At 39.8% G+C, this 15,469-nt stretch overlaps 1 protein-coding gene across 1 annotated transcript in view; it reads left to right on the forward strand.

The window, feature by feature from the left end:
• Positions 1 to 15,469, forward strand: part of VWF (von Willebrand factor) — a 131,053-nt gene that overhangs the window by 50,625 nt on the left and 64,959 nt on the right. Inside the window, exons 19-27 of the mRNA XM_071733387.1 lie at positions 1,531 to 1,634; positions 6,665 to 6,803; positions 7,601 to 7,735; positions 9,921 to 10,067; positions 10,741 to 10,881; positions 12,436 to 12,555; positions 13,168 to 13,324; positions 13,704 to 13,862; positions 15,022 to 15,157. Of these exons, the coding sequence (XP_071589488.1) occupies positions 1,531 to 1,634; positions 6,665 to 6,803; positions 7,601 to 7,735; positions 9,921 to 10,067; positions 10,741 to 10,881; positions 12,436 to 12,555; positions 13,168 to 13,324; positions 13,704 to 13,862; positions 15,022 to 15,157 (1,238 nt within the window). The remainder of the gene's footprint in view (positions 1 to 1,530; positions 1,635 to 6,664; positions 6,804 to 7,600; positions 7,736 to 9,920; positions 10,068 to 10,740; positions 10,882 to 12,435; positions 12,556 to 13,167; positions 13,325 to 13,703; positions 13,863 to 15,021; positions 15,158 to 15,469) is intronic.

Below are 15,469 nucleotides of genomic sequence, written 5' to 3' on the forward strand. Positions count from 1 at the left end.
CTAGAATTTTCAAAGGCAAGTAGACAGAGGCATGGGCTTTTTTTCTGGGGACTGTTGGTCTGTGGCAATGGAATCTTCATTTATATGTGAGTTCTGCTGTCTCTGAATCTCTTTGTCTCCACCTCAGTGGTCACATTTCAGTTGTTAGCCCCAGCTGGACTCTGCAGCTGGCTGCTTTTCTAGTAGCCCCATCTTTCAGTTTGTTGTGTGTGAGAAGCATGTGCTGTTCACCTGCTCTCCACATTCAGGTTACCTATCCTGCTTTCAGTCGCATTGAAATTTCTCATCATGAGGATCTTCTATAACTAATAAATTCTCCCAGCCAGCTTAAGGTGTTGTTCAGACTCTCTCAATCACAGACTGTGATTTATATATCCATAAGCTCTATTTACATATATGGGAGGAAAATAGTAGCGGTAACGAACATTTCTTACCTCAGACAGTCTTGAATCACTCCTTTCCTTTCCTTTCCTTTCCTTTCCTTTCCTTTCCCTTTCCTTTCCCTTTCCTTTCCTTTCCTTTCTTTCCTTTCCTTTCCTTTCCTTTTCCTTTCTCCTTTTCCTTTCCTTTCCTTTCCTTTCCTTCCTTTCTTTCCTTTCCTTCCCCTTTCCTTTCCTTTCCTTTCCTTTCCTTTCCTTTCCTTTCCTTTCCTTCTTCCTTTCCTTTCCTTTCCTTCCCTTTCCTTCCCTTCCCTTCCCCTTCCCTTCCCTTCCCTTCCCTTCCCTTCCCTCCCTTCCTTCCCTTCCCTTCCCTTCCCTTCCTTCCCTTCCCTTCCCTTCCTCTTCCCTTCCCTTCCCTTCCCTTCCCTTCCCTTCCCTTCCCTCTCCCTTCCCTTCCCTTCCCTTCCCTTCCTCCCTTCTCTTCCCTTCCTTCCTTCCCTTCCTTCCCTTCCCTTCCCTTCCCTTCCCTTCCCTTCCCTTGCCCTTCCCTTCCCATCCCTTCCTTCCCTTCCCTTCCCTTCCCTTCCCTTCCTCCCTTCCCTTCCTTCCCTTCCCTTCCCTCCCTTCCCTTCCCTTCCCTTCCCTTCCTTCCCTCCCTTCCCTTCCATTCCCTTCCCTTCCCTTCACTTCCCTTCCCTTCCCTTCCCTTCCCTTCCCTTCCCTTCCCTTCCCTTCCTTCCCTCCCTTCCCTTCCTTCCCTTCCCTTCCCTTTTTCCTTTTTCCTTTTTCCTTTTTCCTTTTTCCTTTTTCCTTTTTCCTTTTTCCTTTTTCCTTTTTCCTTTTTCCTTTTTCCTTTTTCCTTTTTCCTTTTCCTCATTTCCTTTCATCTTTCCCTATTGCCTTTCATCTTTCCTATTTCTTTCCTTTACTTATTTCCTTTCCTTTTTCTTTCTCTTTTTCCTCTCCTTTCCTTTCCTATTTCCTTTCCCCTTTTATTTCCTTTCATCGTTCCTATTTTTTCCTTTCCTTTTCTTATTTCCTTTCCCCTTTCCCCTTCTCTCCTCTCCTCTCCTTTGTTTTTTTGTTCACATTTTGCTTACTGGCACACACCAAGAGACCTGCATGCTGACCACCCATGTGTTTTTCTTAGGTGCGACATGAGAACAAGTGTGTCGCTCTTGAGAGATGCCCCTGCTTTCACAATGGAAGAGAATATGCCAAAGGAGAGACACTGACTAATGACTGCAATACCTGGTGAGCCACTGGAACTGAATGTTTCTCTAGAGCACCTAGCAAGTTGCTAAAGAAAAAAAGAAAAAAATCTTTGCTTAGTATCTTATTTTATAAAGTCAGCTTTTTTCAGTGCAGCAATGCACATATTGCAGAAGAATCTTCCCTTTGCATGTCACATCAGACCAGTGCTATGTCAGGCAATATCTGGTACCTTAGAAATAGGTAGTGCATGTGTCTGTGCAGGTCCTCTGTAGCCACTAGCTGGTGGATTTGTTCCTTGATCTTGCAGCACAATATAAAAATATAGGAGCTCCTCCGGGGTGGAAGGAATGGAGCCTGTATTTCGCTGCAAAGTTCTGCTGGCATTTTTTTTTTTTTTTTCTCTCTCTGAGGCCCTCTGAGGCCTTTCAAATCAGTCCCTTTTAGAAGCATGCATCAGTAGAAAGGGTGCGAGATGCCAGCTATAATATGACAGGAGCTCTTCAGGAAAATCTTAAAGGGGAGTTTGAATCAGGCAGAAAATGGAGCTGGCCTCTTAGAACTCAGATGAGCACTGAGGAAGGAAGAAAAGAAAAGAAGAGGAGGGAATGGGTAATATTTTCTTAGAAGAAAAGAGTAAGTGCTCCAGGTCTTTCACCCATATCCCCATCTATCCTGTTTGGTTCTTGAAAAGGAATTTGTAATTCAAAAGAAAGTGCTGGGTTGTGAGATCTGTATGAAGAGAAGTCCTGGGCACAGCCTTGGGTAAGCTATAGGGTATTTGCTCCTGGACAGTCCTTGCCTTCTGCCTGAACATCATGCTTGCTGCATTGGAGAGCTGCTTTGCTCTCCTTGTACACATATGCAGGGAAAGGGGGCCCTTTCTTGCAGGGGTCCAATGCTGCAGGACCCCAAACCATCTGCAGTGTGGGAATGGTGTTCTCTTTGATCTTGGACTTCAGGATCTGTAGTACATTTTACCCAAACTCTCCCTGCCCAGCTCTGTGACACCACCAGGAGCAGTGTTTCTGTTACCCTCCTATGGGGGTGGAATTGGACTGGAGAATCAGAACCACTACTGAGTCATTTGGTTTGGGTTTTGCTTTGTACATTTTGTACATCTTTGAGCAACAGTGATACCGAGTGTAGTAGTTTTATACCAGTAGGACTGCTACTAACTGGTGTAACTAGACTTGGATATAAGGTTGTATGGTATTATGCATCTTCCAGTATTTTGTTTGGTTTTTTTTTTTTTAATCTTTGCAGCACATATTACATTATGAATCATTCACTTCTATTAGACCTAGGGAAAAGTGGGTTTGATGAGAGGAAGATGGAGAAGTTGATATTTTTTTATAGATACCCATACTATAACCTGCTTATATTGCATTTAGGTAAAAGTGATTCAGCTGAAAACCAGAGATAATAAACTTTTATTGAAACAAAATCAGTAAGGTCTAAGTCTCCAAGGTGTTGTTGTGAATTTTGCAAAAATCTTCACAATAAGCAAGTAGTCTTTATTTTCAGTCATTATATTTGTCAGTCTTAACATAGGCATGATCATGTTGCTTCATTCTTTTAACTGGCCTTTTGTTCTTGGCAATGCCATTTTTAAGTGATACTTCCTCTAACACAGAATTTTCTTCAATATCAGGATCAAGAAAATGTTAGTAATCATGCTTTTTCTCACAGATAAAAACTTCTTCCTCTCATTTAAGGTATTTTTCTTGAACATGAGAATAAAATTGGAGAGTCCTTTAAAAAGTGTCACCAGAGCTTTTTTGAACTGTGTGACTTTGAAAAGCTTCATGATAGTTCTCAGCAAATATCAAGTCAAATGTCACTTAGAAAGTGATATAGGAAATTACTATTGCATTGAGAATTAATAAGAATTGAGAGTCTGCATTTTGGAGGTCAGATCTTCCTTTTCTTTTAGTTTTGCTTTTTGTACTGCTGTTGCAGGAGTTCTTGTTCTCACTTGTTTTTAGCCAGATGTGAACACCTGCAAACGCAATATATGAGCCAGAGGTGTCAGATTTGGCATTTACATTCAACTTGACATATGGGAGACCCTAATTCATGAACAAGGGAATGTCTCCAAGTCTACACTAATGGCAAAACTTTTGTTATGCTATGTGCTGGGAATTCATCCCAGAGCTCAGTGAAAATTTTGGAATAATGTTTACGAAGCGGTACACAGCAAAAATTTTGCTAATCTGAATTTTGTTGCACCACCTACTTTATAGTCTGCACGTAGATACAAAATATTGTTTTTTACTTTACCTACTAGAAGAGATTTAAAAGCAGAAGCTGGAACAGGTTTCACGTTACTGAAATTTCATTCTTTGAAGAAAATGTATTGCACAATAATTATTATACTGTGGAGTGTTATGAAGATGAAAGAATGCTTATGCTTGGGTTAAGGCATCACTAGAGAACTTGGTTTAGTACCTGGTTTTATTTTGGTTAGCAATTTGATTTTGGGAAAGTACTTCAGGTTTTTGATCTCCAAGTCTTCTATCTGTAAAGCAGGGATAGAATTCCCCTTTCCTTGCCCTCATAGAGTTTGATTAGAGAATCCCTGGGGCAATGATGATGTCCATCTGCATTCATATGCCTTTCGTAGATACATTTTTCTCCAACCTCAAGCATGAAATTGTTTATTAGATTGCTAAATGATTATTATTAGATTAGATTATTAGGTGTTGTGCCATACGATAGTCTAACTCCTCAAAACTAATAACAAACAAAAGTGAGCAGATTTTATGCTTAACTGACCTATTTTTAAAACAATTTTATTTAGTTACTCTCTTGCTCATTAGGATATCAATTTATTTGATGGATGACAAGGAAAAGAACCCCTTTCATACCTGCAGCTTCTGTAGCAAGGTTTATGGCTTCCAGAGGATACCTCTGGAAAAGGGCAAGAGGATTCAGTGGATGCTCTGAAATCTTTTCTTCTCTGTGTTTTTCAGTTTCCTTCTTTCCCTAATTTTAACATGAGGATAATGGTAATTATCATTATAATAAATAATAAAATTATTATAAATATAATAAATATATTTTAAAATATATTATTATATATTATATATAATATATTATTGTATATTATACATTATACACTACTATATATAATATATTATATATTATAATATATTATTATAAATATAATAAAATTATTATAATACAAATTACCTTGACCCTTAATTCCCAGGATACACAGTAACATTTACACTATTATGCATCACAGCAATGAAAGGATATAAATGTTCTTGGAAACTTAATAATGATTGGTGTTGAATATGGCTCTTTTGGTGTCATGAAGATCAGCAGTCCTACTGTTTTTTTCTCTGCTTGTTAGTCTGGTACAATTACATTGAAACCAATTGAATTACAAAAAATAAGAGAATTGGCTTCCTTTGCATTTTGACTATTCTGTTAGAGAAGATGGTCACTAGGAGGTTTTTGTGTGTTTGGTTTGCTTTTTAAAACAAGCAAAACACAACATCAACAAAAACACAAAAGGGCAAGAAAAGACCAAAAGGAGTGAAGAAAAAAAACCAAACAAGCCTGTCCTTTTCATCAGGGCATCAGTGGCTCTGTGCAATTAGTGCAGCACATCTGCTACAGCAATGTCACTGTGATGATACCAAGACCTTCAAGACCTTAGGCTCATGTCTTATTACTTCTCAGAATTCCCCTTTCCCTGAATAAAGAAGGTAACATCTTGTTTTTCTCTGCACGTCAGGATGTCCCCTTTTTATCTTGCATATTCTGTGCTTGTAAGGAAGTCTAGGAGGTGTCCTCAACAACATCGCTTGCGGACTGCACAGGCAGAGAACCAGTGGGATTTTCTCATGATCTTGTCACATCTCCTGTCACATAACCTGAGATTTAGCTCACGGGCCAATTTGCATGGCTCCAAACTTCAGTTCTCCTGTGGGGCAGACATTCTGCTTTGGTCACCACAGGAGACCATATCACACTGAAGGATGCTCCTCAGAGAGTATATGTTTATGTGTAGCTATATACAGAAAAAGAAATCTTTCTATCCATATGTGTATTATTGCCAGATTGGGAGGTGATGTCTCCAATTGCTAGGTCAGATGAACTAAGAATTAATTTAATTTCAGAAGAGAGAGACTTCTTTGGATAAGGGTGGTATTCTACATAAGCATATAATCTGCAGAGAAGCCACTGGGCAAATTGAATTACAGTCCTGGTTACTTGGTCCTACCAGTTGGTCACTAAAGTAAATGCATGTCCTTTGACATCAGTTGTATATTAAATTTAATACTACTTTGGCTTTCAGTGAGGAAAAATGGACAGTACTGCAAATAAAACCACAGTTGTTGGTTTATGATTCACATTTAACTCGTAAAGGTCCTTGGAGTTTTTCTAAAAGGACACTGAGCAGAGCAGCATATCCAATAAAATAATAATAGTATTATGAAATATTCCAGCAGGCTCTGTCCAGTCCTCTTTTTGTAATAGGGAAGTTCAAAAAGCACATGCTCCTAGATGCAGCTTGTGAGAAAAAGGGGAGCATTCCTCATTCACTTAGCCTGTTAAAGCAGTATTCAGCTTTAAGCACCCAATGCTAACATATGCTAATTTATGCTAATGAGAGAGATTGTCATCTGGTGCACAGCAGTGTAGAGTAGTTATGGAAGTCTGTCTAGAGAAGAATTCCAGCAGCCCAGGCATGGAGCCCTCCAGGAGGCCAAACATAGAGGATCTCCTGGGAACATACCTGAGGACAGACAGCAGCACAGAAAACTGAGACATTGCCCACAGAGCTGCAGCTGATGTCTAGGTTAAGACACTCAGGGGAATGATGCTCCTGTTGGAGCTGCAGTAGGTCACTCCCTGACCCAGGTCTCAGAAAAAGCAGAACAAGGCAAGGTAGAAGCTAATCACTCTTTGTCTTTTGTAGAATCTTCTGATCATGAGGTGCTGGAGGCAGAAGCTTTTGCTCTTTTGCTTTGCCTAAAGCACCTTTCATTCCCTTGCTTATTATGTGCATTTGGAAAGGATTAAAACTGTCACTGATTTGTGTTCTATTGTTACAGTGTATGCCGAGGTCGAAAGTGGGAATGCACCAAAAATACATGTGATGGCACCTGCACTGTTATTGGTACAGCTCATTATTTGACATTTGATGGGCTAAAATACAAGTTTCCAGGAAACTGTCAATACGTATTAGTTCAGGTAAGAATATGTCAGATGGTGAAGCTGTCTGATAAGGTATGTTTTTTTATAGTAGAAGTCCAATGTTTGGATAAATCACAATAAAGTTTGCTTAATTGCTAAGCCAAGTGTATGGTAGAGGGGAGCAGAGCTTATTGATGACTTCAGAGATACCTGGAGAAATACCAAGACTGCATTGTGTTCCATAGAGGTGAATTAGGTTTTCATGTGTCTAGCTGAGAGTCATAAATCACATGATAGCAGCATGGAGCAGAGAGGAGCTGTCTGAATCTCATCTATAACAAGGAATTATAGATACCCATAAATTAATTTTTCCTCATTCCCCACTAGTGGCTTTATCCTGTCTGACTGGGTAAGACCAGAAGTGCTTGGAAAACTTCCTCTACATGAGAGCAGAACACAGACTCTGCTTGTTCACCTCCACAAAATCACTGTCCTGCTCCATGCACCAACTTGTTTGGGTACACTAGCAATATCCAATATGGATAAAGACATAGTGCATTAACACCAGCCTGTGATTTGTGGGAGCAGGTAGAAATTCAGAGCACCAAGTGGGATTAAAGCTCATCTACAGGTGCAAAACATTGAACATTTAAAAACGTGTGTGCAAAAGAAGAAGGTTTTCTCTGAAAACTTCATTTAGCACTTGATGAAACCACCATCTTACATATATCACACATCTTACTGGCCACTGAGAATACAGGGTATTAGCTGAGGTTTCCTTTTTCTCTGTAGATTTGTATGTGTTTTTCAAATGATCCATATTAGTGACTCATTCATTTGTTTTCTCATGATAGGATTTCTGCAAGGATGAGTCTGGGACATTCCGGATACTAATTTCAAATGATGGTTGTGGCTTCACAGGAGAGAAGTGCACCAAAAGAGTTATAATTTTGTATGAAAGTGGGGAAATAGAGTTGTTTAATGAAAACGTAAGTATGATTCTGTTTTCTTCTGGGGAAAAAATTCATGTTGTTTAGTAAGACGAGGCATTAATGACCTCATGCTTACTGGTTCTCAAAAACTAGATAATAAAATGAACAGATTAGCGGCATTATAATTATATATTTTCCTTCCAGAGGTATAATGCCATTCTGGTATTTCTGCTTGATGCCAACAAATTCATCTCAGGAAAGAATGCTGCTTGATGCAAACTCATTAGAGGAATGCTCTCTCTAATCAGGGGAGTTCTAAGTCTATTTCAACCAAGGTTAAGTGCAAGAGAAAGCTAAGAAGTGACAGTTCTGTGACTAGTAAAGCTTCAGACCTAATTTATCCTTCTGAAGGACAGGGCACACAAAGTAAAAAGAAACCAAAAACCAAGAAGTCAGTGCTCAAACAAGTTGATACCGCAAAAGTGCAAATATCAACTAGCCTTCCCCTTGTTAAATTGTCAGATGGAAAATCCAGATGACTGGATTCTTCTTAATTTTCCCTTTCCTACCAACAAACACCGAAGAACTGACCAAGAATCCCTTCCACTTCCCGTGTTCCTTCACTGCAGGGAAAGAGCTTTGCAGAGGGCAGAGTTCAGCTCCTTGCCTTGGGCACTGTGACAATGAAGACCCTCTGTGTGTTCAAACATTACAGAGCTCCAGTGGATTATAGTGTTTCAGTTGCTCAGTTTTTAGAAATACTCTGCTCTGAACTGGCATCTGGATCAGAGGTTTGCAAGAACGTTCCCAGTGAAACGTGAAACCACTCTGCTTTTGCCTTGTTTTGGGTTAACAGGCTAAGCTGTACCAGGTTTTGCATAGCTTGCAAATTGCCTGCAAATTACTTTGTGCCACTGATGCATGACAGGAACACGAAAAATATGCTGTTATTAATAGTGTCTGTGCAGTGCATCTTGACAGCACATGATCCATGAAAGATTTTGGTTGCTGGGGGAATGAACATTGGACATATTTTTGTTCTTTATTTCTACTGCTTAAGAAAGCCTTACCTGGCTGAGAGCAAATAGGAGTGCAGGGATCCATCCTCAGGGGCCCAGGGTTTGCCTGGAAGCTTCTTTAGATGACAGATTGTCAGGAGAGCTGTGATTCTTTTTTGGACACCTAAAGATGGACCAGAAAAGAGAAGAGCTGATGAGGCATCCAGCAATTCCAGCAACAGAGGGTGTTTGCTTCCTTGCAAAAGCTAGAACTTTACAACAAAACTGTACACTCCCCCTTGAATGATTTTTTAGTGACTTTTCTAATGGAGTTTGAGGCTCAGTGTAATATCTAATGCAAGTTTTTAGTTAATGCAATAGTAGTTCTTAAAGTAATAGTCATACAAGACCTTCCTCTCCAAAGGTAATTATTAATCCTATTAGCATTCCTATTGAAAGGGGATTACAATGTGAAAGAAAGCATTTTAAAGAAATATTTTCAGTTCTTAGTAGCTGGAGGTGGTGAATTTGCAGCCGAGTGGAAAGAGGTATGAAAGGGAAGTGAAAGTGATGGAAAAACTGAGAGACACTGACAGGAATCTAAGGAATCTCTCTGTATTTTCACTCCTGGTGTAGCTGATTGGGAACAAAGTCTTTTTGGAATTCTGAATCAACTCCTTCAGAGGCCACCAACAAATGTGGGTCTGCAAATTCACATTACATGTTAGCCCCTTTTGTTTCTACCTTCCTCAGGAGCACAGAATTGTTAGTTTCCTAAAAAGACAAAATAAACCCAAAATATAATTTTTTAGTGAACCATTGACCAAATACTAAACTGATCATTAATTTGGTATACACTGTTTTTATCAGCCCTCCTTCTGTTTAGCAGTCATTGCTTTGGGTCTTAGCACTTGTGGTGAGTCCATGGGAGTATGCCTCATTCAAAATTATAGAAATGTGATGAGATTCAAACATCATATTCATATTTTAGTTTGCTGTTCAGATATGTTGGTCTTTTCAGTGTAGAGACGAGCCTGCAATCAGTCCCTTACCCGTACTTTGCTTACAAGGTTTTCAAGTGCTCCAGAGCATCTGTATAATGGATAGGAGCTGTCTGGTCTCTGGAGAACAGTGTGCTTGAAAATAGCTATTAACCTATGAGCAAGAGTCCCAGTGGGAAAGTGACCTACATGACAAAGTAATTAGAGACACTGTCAATAGTGCAATGTGCTTTTCTTGTTTAGGTAAACATCAGAGTACCTCCTAGAGATGAAACTGCTTTAGAAGTCATGAAATCTGGCAGGTATTATATCATTTTCCTGGGCAAAAGCATCACTGTGACCTGGGATCTGGCCATGGGAGTCTCAGTTATCCTAAAAGGCAATTTCAAGGTAAGTGTTTTTTGCTTTACTCCTTACTCTCACTAAAGGATGCACTTACCCTTTCTCCAAGGAATAGCATTTTTTAAAATATGCAGACATAGATTTCTCCATAGATTTCTGTGGAGTATTAGGTCCTTGCTTGAAAATGAAGGGATTTTTTTTGTTGTCTGCAAGTGTTTCTTACTTTCCTGGTAGTTCAGCTGTAAGAGGCAAATTCTAAATCATTGGAGATGGGCTATGACAGAAAAGATGACTGATGTGGTGCCTCAGAATAACCAGGCTTTGAGTGATTTCTTCTGTGTTCAGGAAGAGTTGTATAGTGACAGAGATTTACTAGGGGTGGCAACAGGACAGTCATCTCCAGAAATAAAGTAGGATTGCAGGGACATACTCCAAATAGACCCACAGACACCACTGATCAGAGTTACCATCTTGCTTCCTGGAATCCTTGGATCCTGGAATCAGCCTGAAGACAGGGTAATCCTGCTGTCAGGTAAACAGAATAGGAATAGGAGCTAAATGTTCTCTGTGAGAGACCATGTAATTTTTAGTTAACTTGGCAAGTTAATCCAGTTTCTAAGCCTTGTGCCATTAAAGCACTAGGCTAAAAAGGCTCCTTAACAAAATCCTTGCCAGTTTACAGATGTAAGATTTATGTATTTTGTGTTTCTTTCCCTGCGAGGATCAAGTGTGTGGTCTCTGTGGAAATTTTGATGGAATCCAAAACAATGATTTGACCAGCAGCAATGAACATCTTGAAGTAGATCCAGTTGACTTCGGGAATTCCTGGAAAGTTAATCAATACTGTGCTGATGTTGAAAAGGTAAGGTTATTGCAAATGAACTGTGAAAACTAATTAGTATGGGTTTACAGTATCACTCAAGAGTGGGAGAAGATGTTTGAAAGAATTAAAATAAATAGATAATAATTGCTTCCCCTATTTTTTTTTGCCAAATAATTTCTATTTCTTGAAATCTGATAAAAGATCAATTAGCCTACTTAAGGCCTCTACTCTGCCTAGCTTCAGATTAATGTTAAAATAGACAATCTGTATGGAAGAGGCTGTTCATACAGTTTGCCAACCCAGATGCTTGAAATCCACATATAACTGGAATTCTCATTTTAGAGCTCAATCTAAAAAAAACAGCTGTAATTTTCAGACATGGAGAGTTTAGATAAATTTTATTTCCCTATTCAAATGTCTATATTGCAAACCTTAGTCTGTCCGTTTCTGAACAACTTAATGCACAGATTGATTTATTTCTCTATGCTTCTTGACCTTTTTGAAAAGTATTCAGATTGGAGAGGCTTGAACAGAAAAAGCAAGATACAGGAGGGAATGTAAGACCTTATTGCCCTGCTATCACTGCTTCTGAATTTCAAGGAGGTTACCTGCTATCTGAAAGTGTTTCCTATGTCCTGGTGCAGCAGATTAGGTGACTTCATTGGGTATCAGTTATGCTACTTATGCTATAAATGACAGTATAGTTCCTCTTTTCCAAATACAGAATGAAAGAATGAATTTTAACAATAAATTTGACTCGACCTGACTAACAATTATGACCAAGAGTATAAAAAATGAGAGGAATTTGTTTTGACATTTGTAAAGTGAAGTGTTTCATTCATATCACGCTTCTAAGTCCACAAACTTTCTCTTGAAAATTCATCCAAGTTTTGGGAGAGAGGGGGGAAAAAATCCTTTTTCAGGTCTTCCCTTAAAAGATTTAAATTATCAGAAAATAAAATGAAGCCTTTATTTTTGATCACATGAAATCTTTTGTGTTAGTTGAATATATTATGTGCAAGCGAGACATAGATATAGCCACAGTGTTACCTTGCTGAATGTCCCTTTTTAGATGAGTTGGTTGGAGTACAGAAGATGTCACTGTCACAAGGAGTGAGACCACAGGGTTTGTCTGAGAAGGAGTAGCTCCTTGTGCAGTGTAATAGACACAGGACAGAACCTGCAGACTATCTCTGTGATTGCCATGTCAGTACTTGGTGCTGCTTGGTCTTAGATAAATTAGACAGGAGAGACTACTGAGCAGTGGCTGTGGATCCTGTCTGCTACAGACTGATGATATTTGTAAATCTTGTGGGCCTTCTCTAGAGCTGTGGATGGATATTTTTCAGGGTGGATGCTTGGAAGACTGGAAGTGTCTGTCATCAAAATAACTATGTTAAAACTGCAGCGTGCAAGTAAGACCTGGAGAAAGTCTAGGAGGCGACCTGGTCTCCTCTGGTTCTGCCATGGCAGGAGTTGTCCTGACAATTTGTCATGAAAACTATCTCATGCTGGTCAGTCTCTTCAGTTTGAAGATTCCTGAGGTCCTGAAGGCAAGGCTAATGCAATGTGTTCTTTTCTCTCAATCTTAAGCCCAACCGGGAACAGACCTCGATGTCTCCACTGTGTAATGGAAACATAGTGAAGCAGATGATGGTAGAACAGTCATGCAGTGTTTTGTCTGGGGAGCTCTTTGAAGAATGCAAAAAGCTTGTGAGTATTGTGTCATGTGTTTCACATTCTTCAATCTGCATGATCTGTGCTGACACTGATTACAGCTGAGGGGAAAAGTATGGTTGTGCTGACAGCACACAGGACCAGGAGTAGGCTGATTAATTGGAGTTCTCGTCTCTGACCCTGTACTGTGGCTGATGCTTTATGGTAAAATTCAGTATACTACCTAGTAGAAAGCTGTAGAGTAACTTCTGCATGAGGGAATTTTTACTCTAAAGCCCAGAGACTGGCACATGAAGTCAAGCAGAAGGGTGGAGATATGAGGGCAGAGGGAGCTGAGTTAATAAAGTGCCATTCAGACTGCATTCTGCTCAAGCTGCTGCACAAGAGGGCATGGGAACAGAGCCCAAAACTATATGAAGTTACTCCATATATTAGCTCACTGTACAATAAACTTCAGTGTCTGTGCAAGATTTGAGAACGTGGCTTATTTTGAGTCCTTGCTGAAATCAGCAGAAAGACCTGCACTGATTTATGGATCACCCAGCTCTTGGTGAAAAGAGCAGGCAGAATATCTGAAGGTTAAATGTGTCTAGAAAGGAGATAAGAGGAACCAATGAGTGTACCATACCCTTTATTTCTCTTTTCTAGGTGAATCCTGAGCCCTACATAGATATTTGCTTGTATGACACTTGTGCTTGCGAATCCATTGGGGACTGTGCCTGCTTCTGTGATGCTATAGCAGCCTATGCACACGTCTGTGCACAAAAAGGTGTTGCTGTTCACTGGAGATCACAAGCTCTGTGCCGTAAGTACAGGCAGATAAGAAGAATTGGGTGAAAAGGTTCAAGTTTTTAATCAGTAAGCTGCTGGCTCAGATAGACTGTTCTTATCCAGCTCTGCTCCCGCTGGTGCCCAGTGAACTAAAACTTAAAAGATGATATTTTGCAATTGTTTTTATCAAATGCCAATTATCTTTGAACTAGAGCAAGTACTTCATGTGACAAAAGATGTAAGCGTGAAGAAGTGGCCTGCAGTGAACATTTCTATTTTTAGTTAAAAGATGGCAAAATTTCTTTATCCTGGCATGTGTGGTCCACTTCATACCAAGTTTGTTGCCATAGTTCTGCAAGGCAAGGTGAGTACGCCGTGATTTGATTATTTTCCCTGATTCTTTCACTGTGTAGCACAAAGCTGTGAGCACCTGAATAAACAACAATTAGATTACCAATGTGAGTGGAGATATAATAGCTGTGGACCTGCTTGTCCCATAACATGCCAGCACCCACAGCCTTTGGAGTGCCCTTTGCGGTGTGTGGAAGGATGCCATGTACACTGTCCTGCAGGTAAGTCCATCTTTTGCTGCAAATACTTACTTCTGCTCTGCTACTGCTAGTTGTAGGTATTGCTGTGAGATCTTTGGAATTTTTATTTTTTTTAACCCCCCTAAGTGTTTGTGTTTCATGAAAAGATGTCTTATAGTCCAGAAATATTTGCAGATTCATAAGGCTGGGTATTGCAAAAGCCTTAGATGTAAGTTAATTCCTTAACAGGCTTACTGATGGGTGTTTGACACAATTTCTTACTACATATGGAGGAAGGTGGTTAGGCATCCAGGTGAGTTTGTGAAATGAGCAAGGTGTATGAAGGGCATGAAGTGATGCCCTTGAAGTAGTGCTGACAAGGATGAAAGATGATGAGAATGGGGTGATAAGAAAGGAAGACAGAAGGATTAGGGGCCATGTAGCAATAGAGGTTGTTGACTATGTGGTTAGAGAAGCATATGGATTTGTGCTGGAGACTTCAGAGCAACTACTGAAGTGGGGGAAACCTGATGCCCTGACCTGCTTACTACTACTGCCATGGCTCTGGTGCTCCAGAAACTGTCCAGCAGGCATCCTTTTGTGAGTCTAAGCTTTCAGCTTAACTGTTCCCATGAACTATGTCTTATAAAGGGGAAAGGAAAAAAAATATGGGAAAAATGGGGAGAGGAAAGTGGACAGAAAGGGAAAGACTGAAAGATGAGGAAGACCCAAAATAGGTGTAGAAACTCAGATAAAGAAGTAGCTTGTAAGGGCAAAGAGAGAAAACATGAAGGCAAAGAGAGGACATATTTTAAGACCAAAAATAGCTATTTTGGACTCAGGTATCTCTGATGAGTGGGGAAGGGTATACTGGGGTAACTCAATAATATATATGTAAAAAAGAAAATACAATTTTCTGCTGTCATTTTCTATGCTTTATTCTAAAGATGTGTTAGCATTCTGTATGGTGCTGGCTGCTGCAGGTCATGTACTAGGATAAATACCTCCAGTATTGAAATAAAAGTGGTTATGAAGGAAGGAAGTATTTCTCTGTGTCGAATTGTTGGTGACAATAACATACACAAAGTATTCAAAACTTTAAAGCCCAGCTCAGAAGCCTTGTCATGTTTTTTGTAGCAAGGTAAATGCAATGATGAGTTTTGCAATTCATTAAAATTGGCATCTTTTTACTACTGTGCAGGGAGAATACTTGATGAACTGTCCCTGGAATGTGTCAGTCCAGAAGACTGTCCTGTGTGTGCAGTTGGGGATGTCACAGTCCTGCATGGAAGGAGAATAGTTTTGAACAGAGATGATCCACAGCACTGTCAATCTTGGTATGATGGGTTTGTGCAGTGAAATTGCATGCCTCTTGAGCAGGATAAAGGGAGAAAGATGAAGCACACCAGCATGAATAAGTTTTTGAATGTAGCTTTAAATATACCACTGAAGATGAAACTTGGAAACCATCTTTTCTGTCACTGTCCCTTCACATGCGTTCTGAAGGCTGTCGTTTTTCAGTGACAGTTGTGATTATAGGATGTCAGCTAAATTTAAGCCAGTGAAATTCATAAATTCCTTTCAAAAAAGGCATTTTTCCATGTGTAGGTGGCCCCACTGGCTTCAGATGTTCCACTTCTCTTTTTGTG

The sequence above is a fragment of the Heliangelus exortis genome, chromosome 1 (genome assembly GCF_036169615.1).
Source record: "Heliangelus exortis chromosome 1, bHelExo1.hap1, whole genome shotgun sequence".
Classification (NCBI taxonomy): domain Eukaryota; kingdom Metazoa; phylum Chordata; class Aves; order Apodiformes; family Trochilidae; genus Heliangelus; species Heliangelus exortis.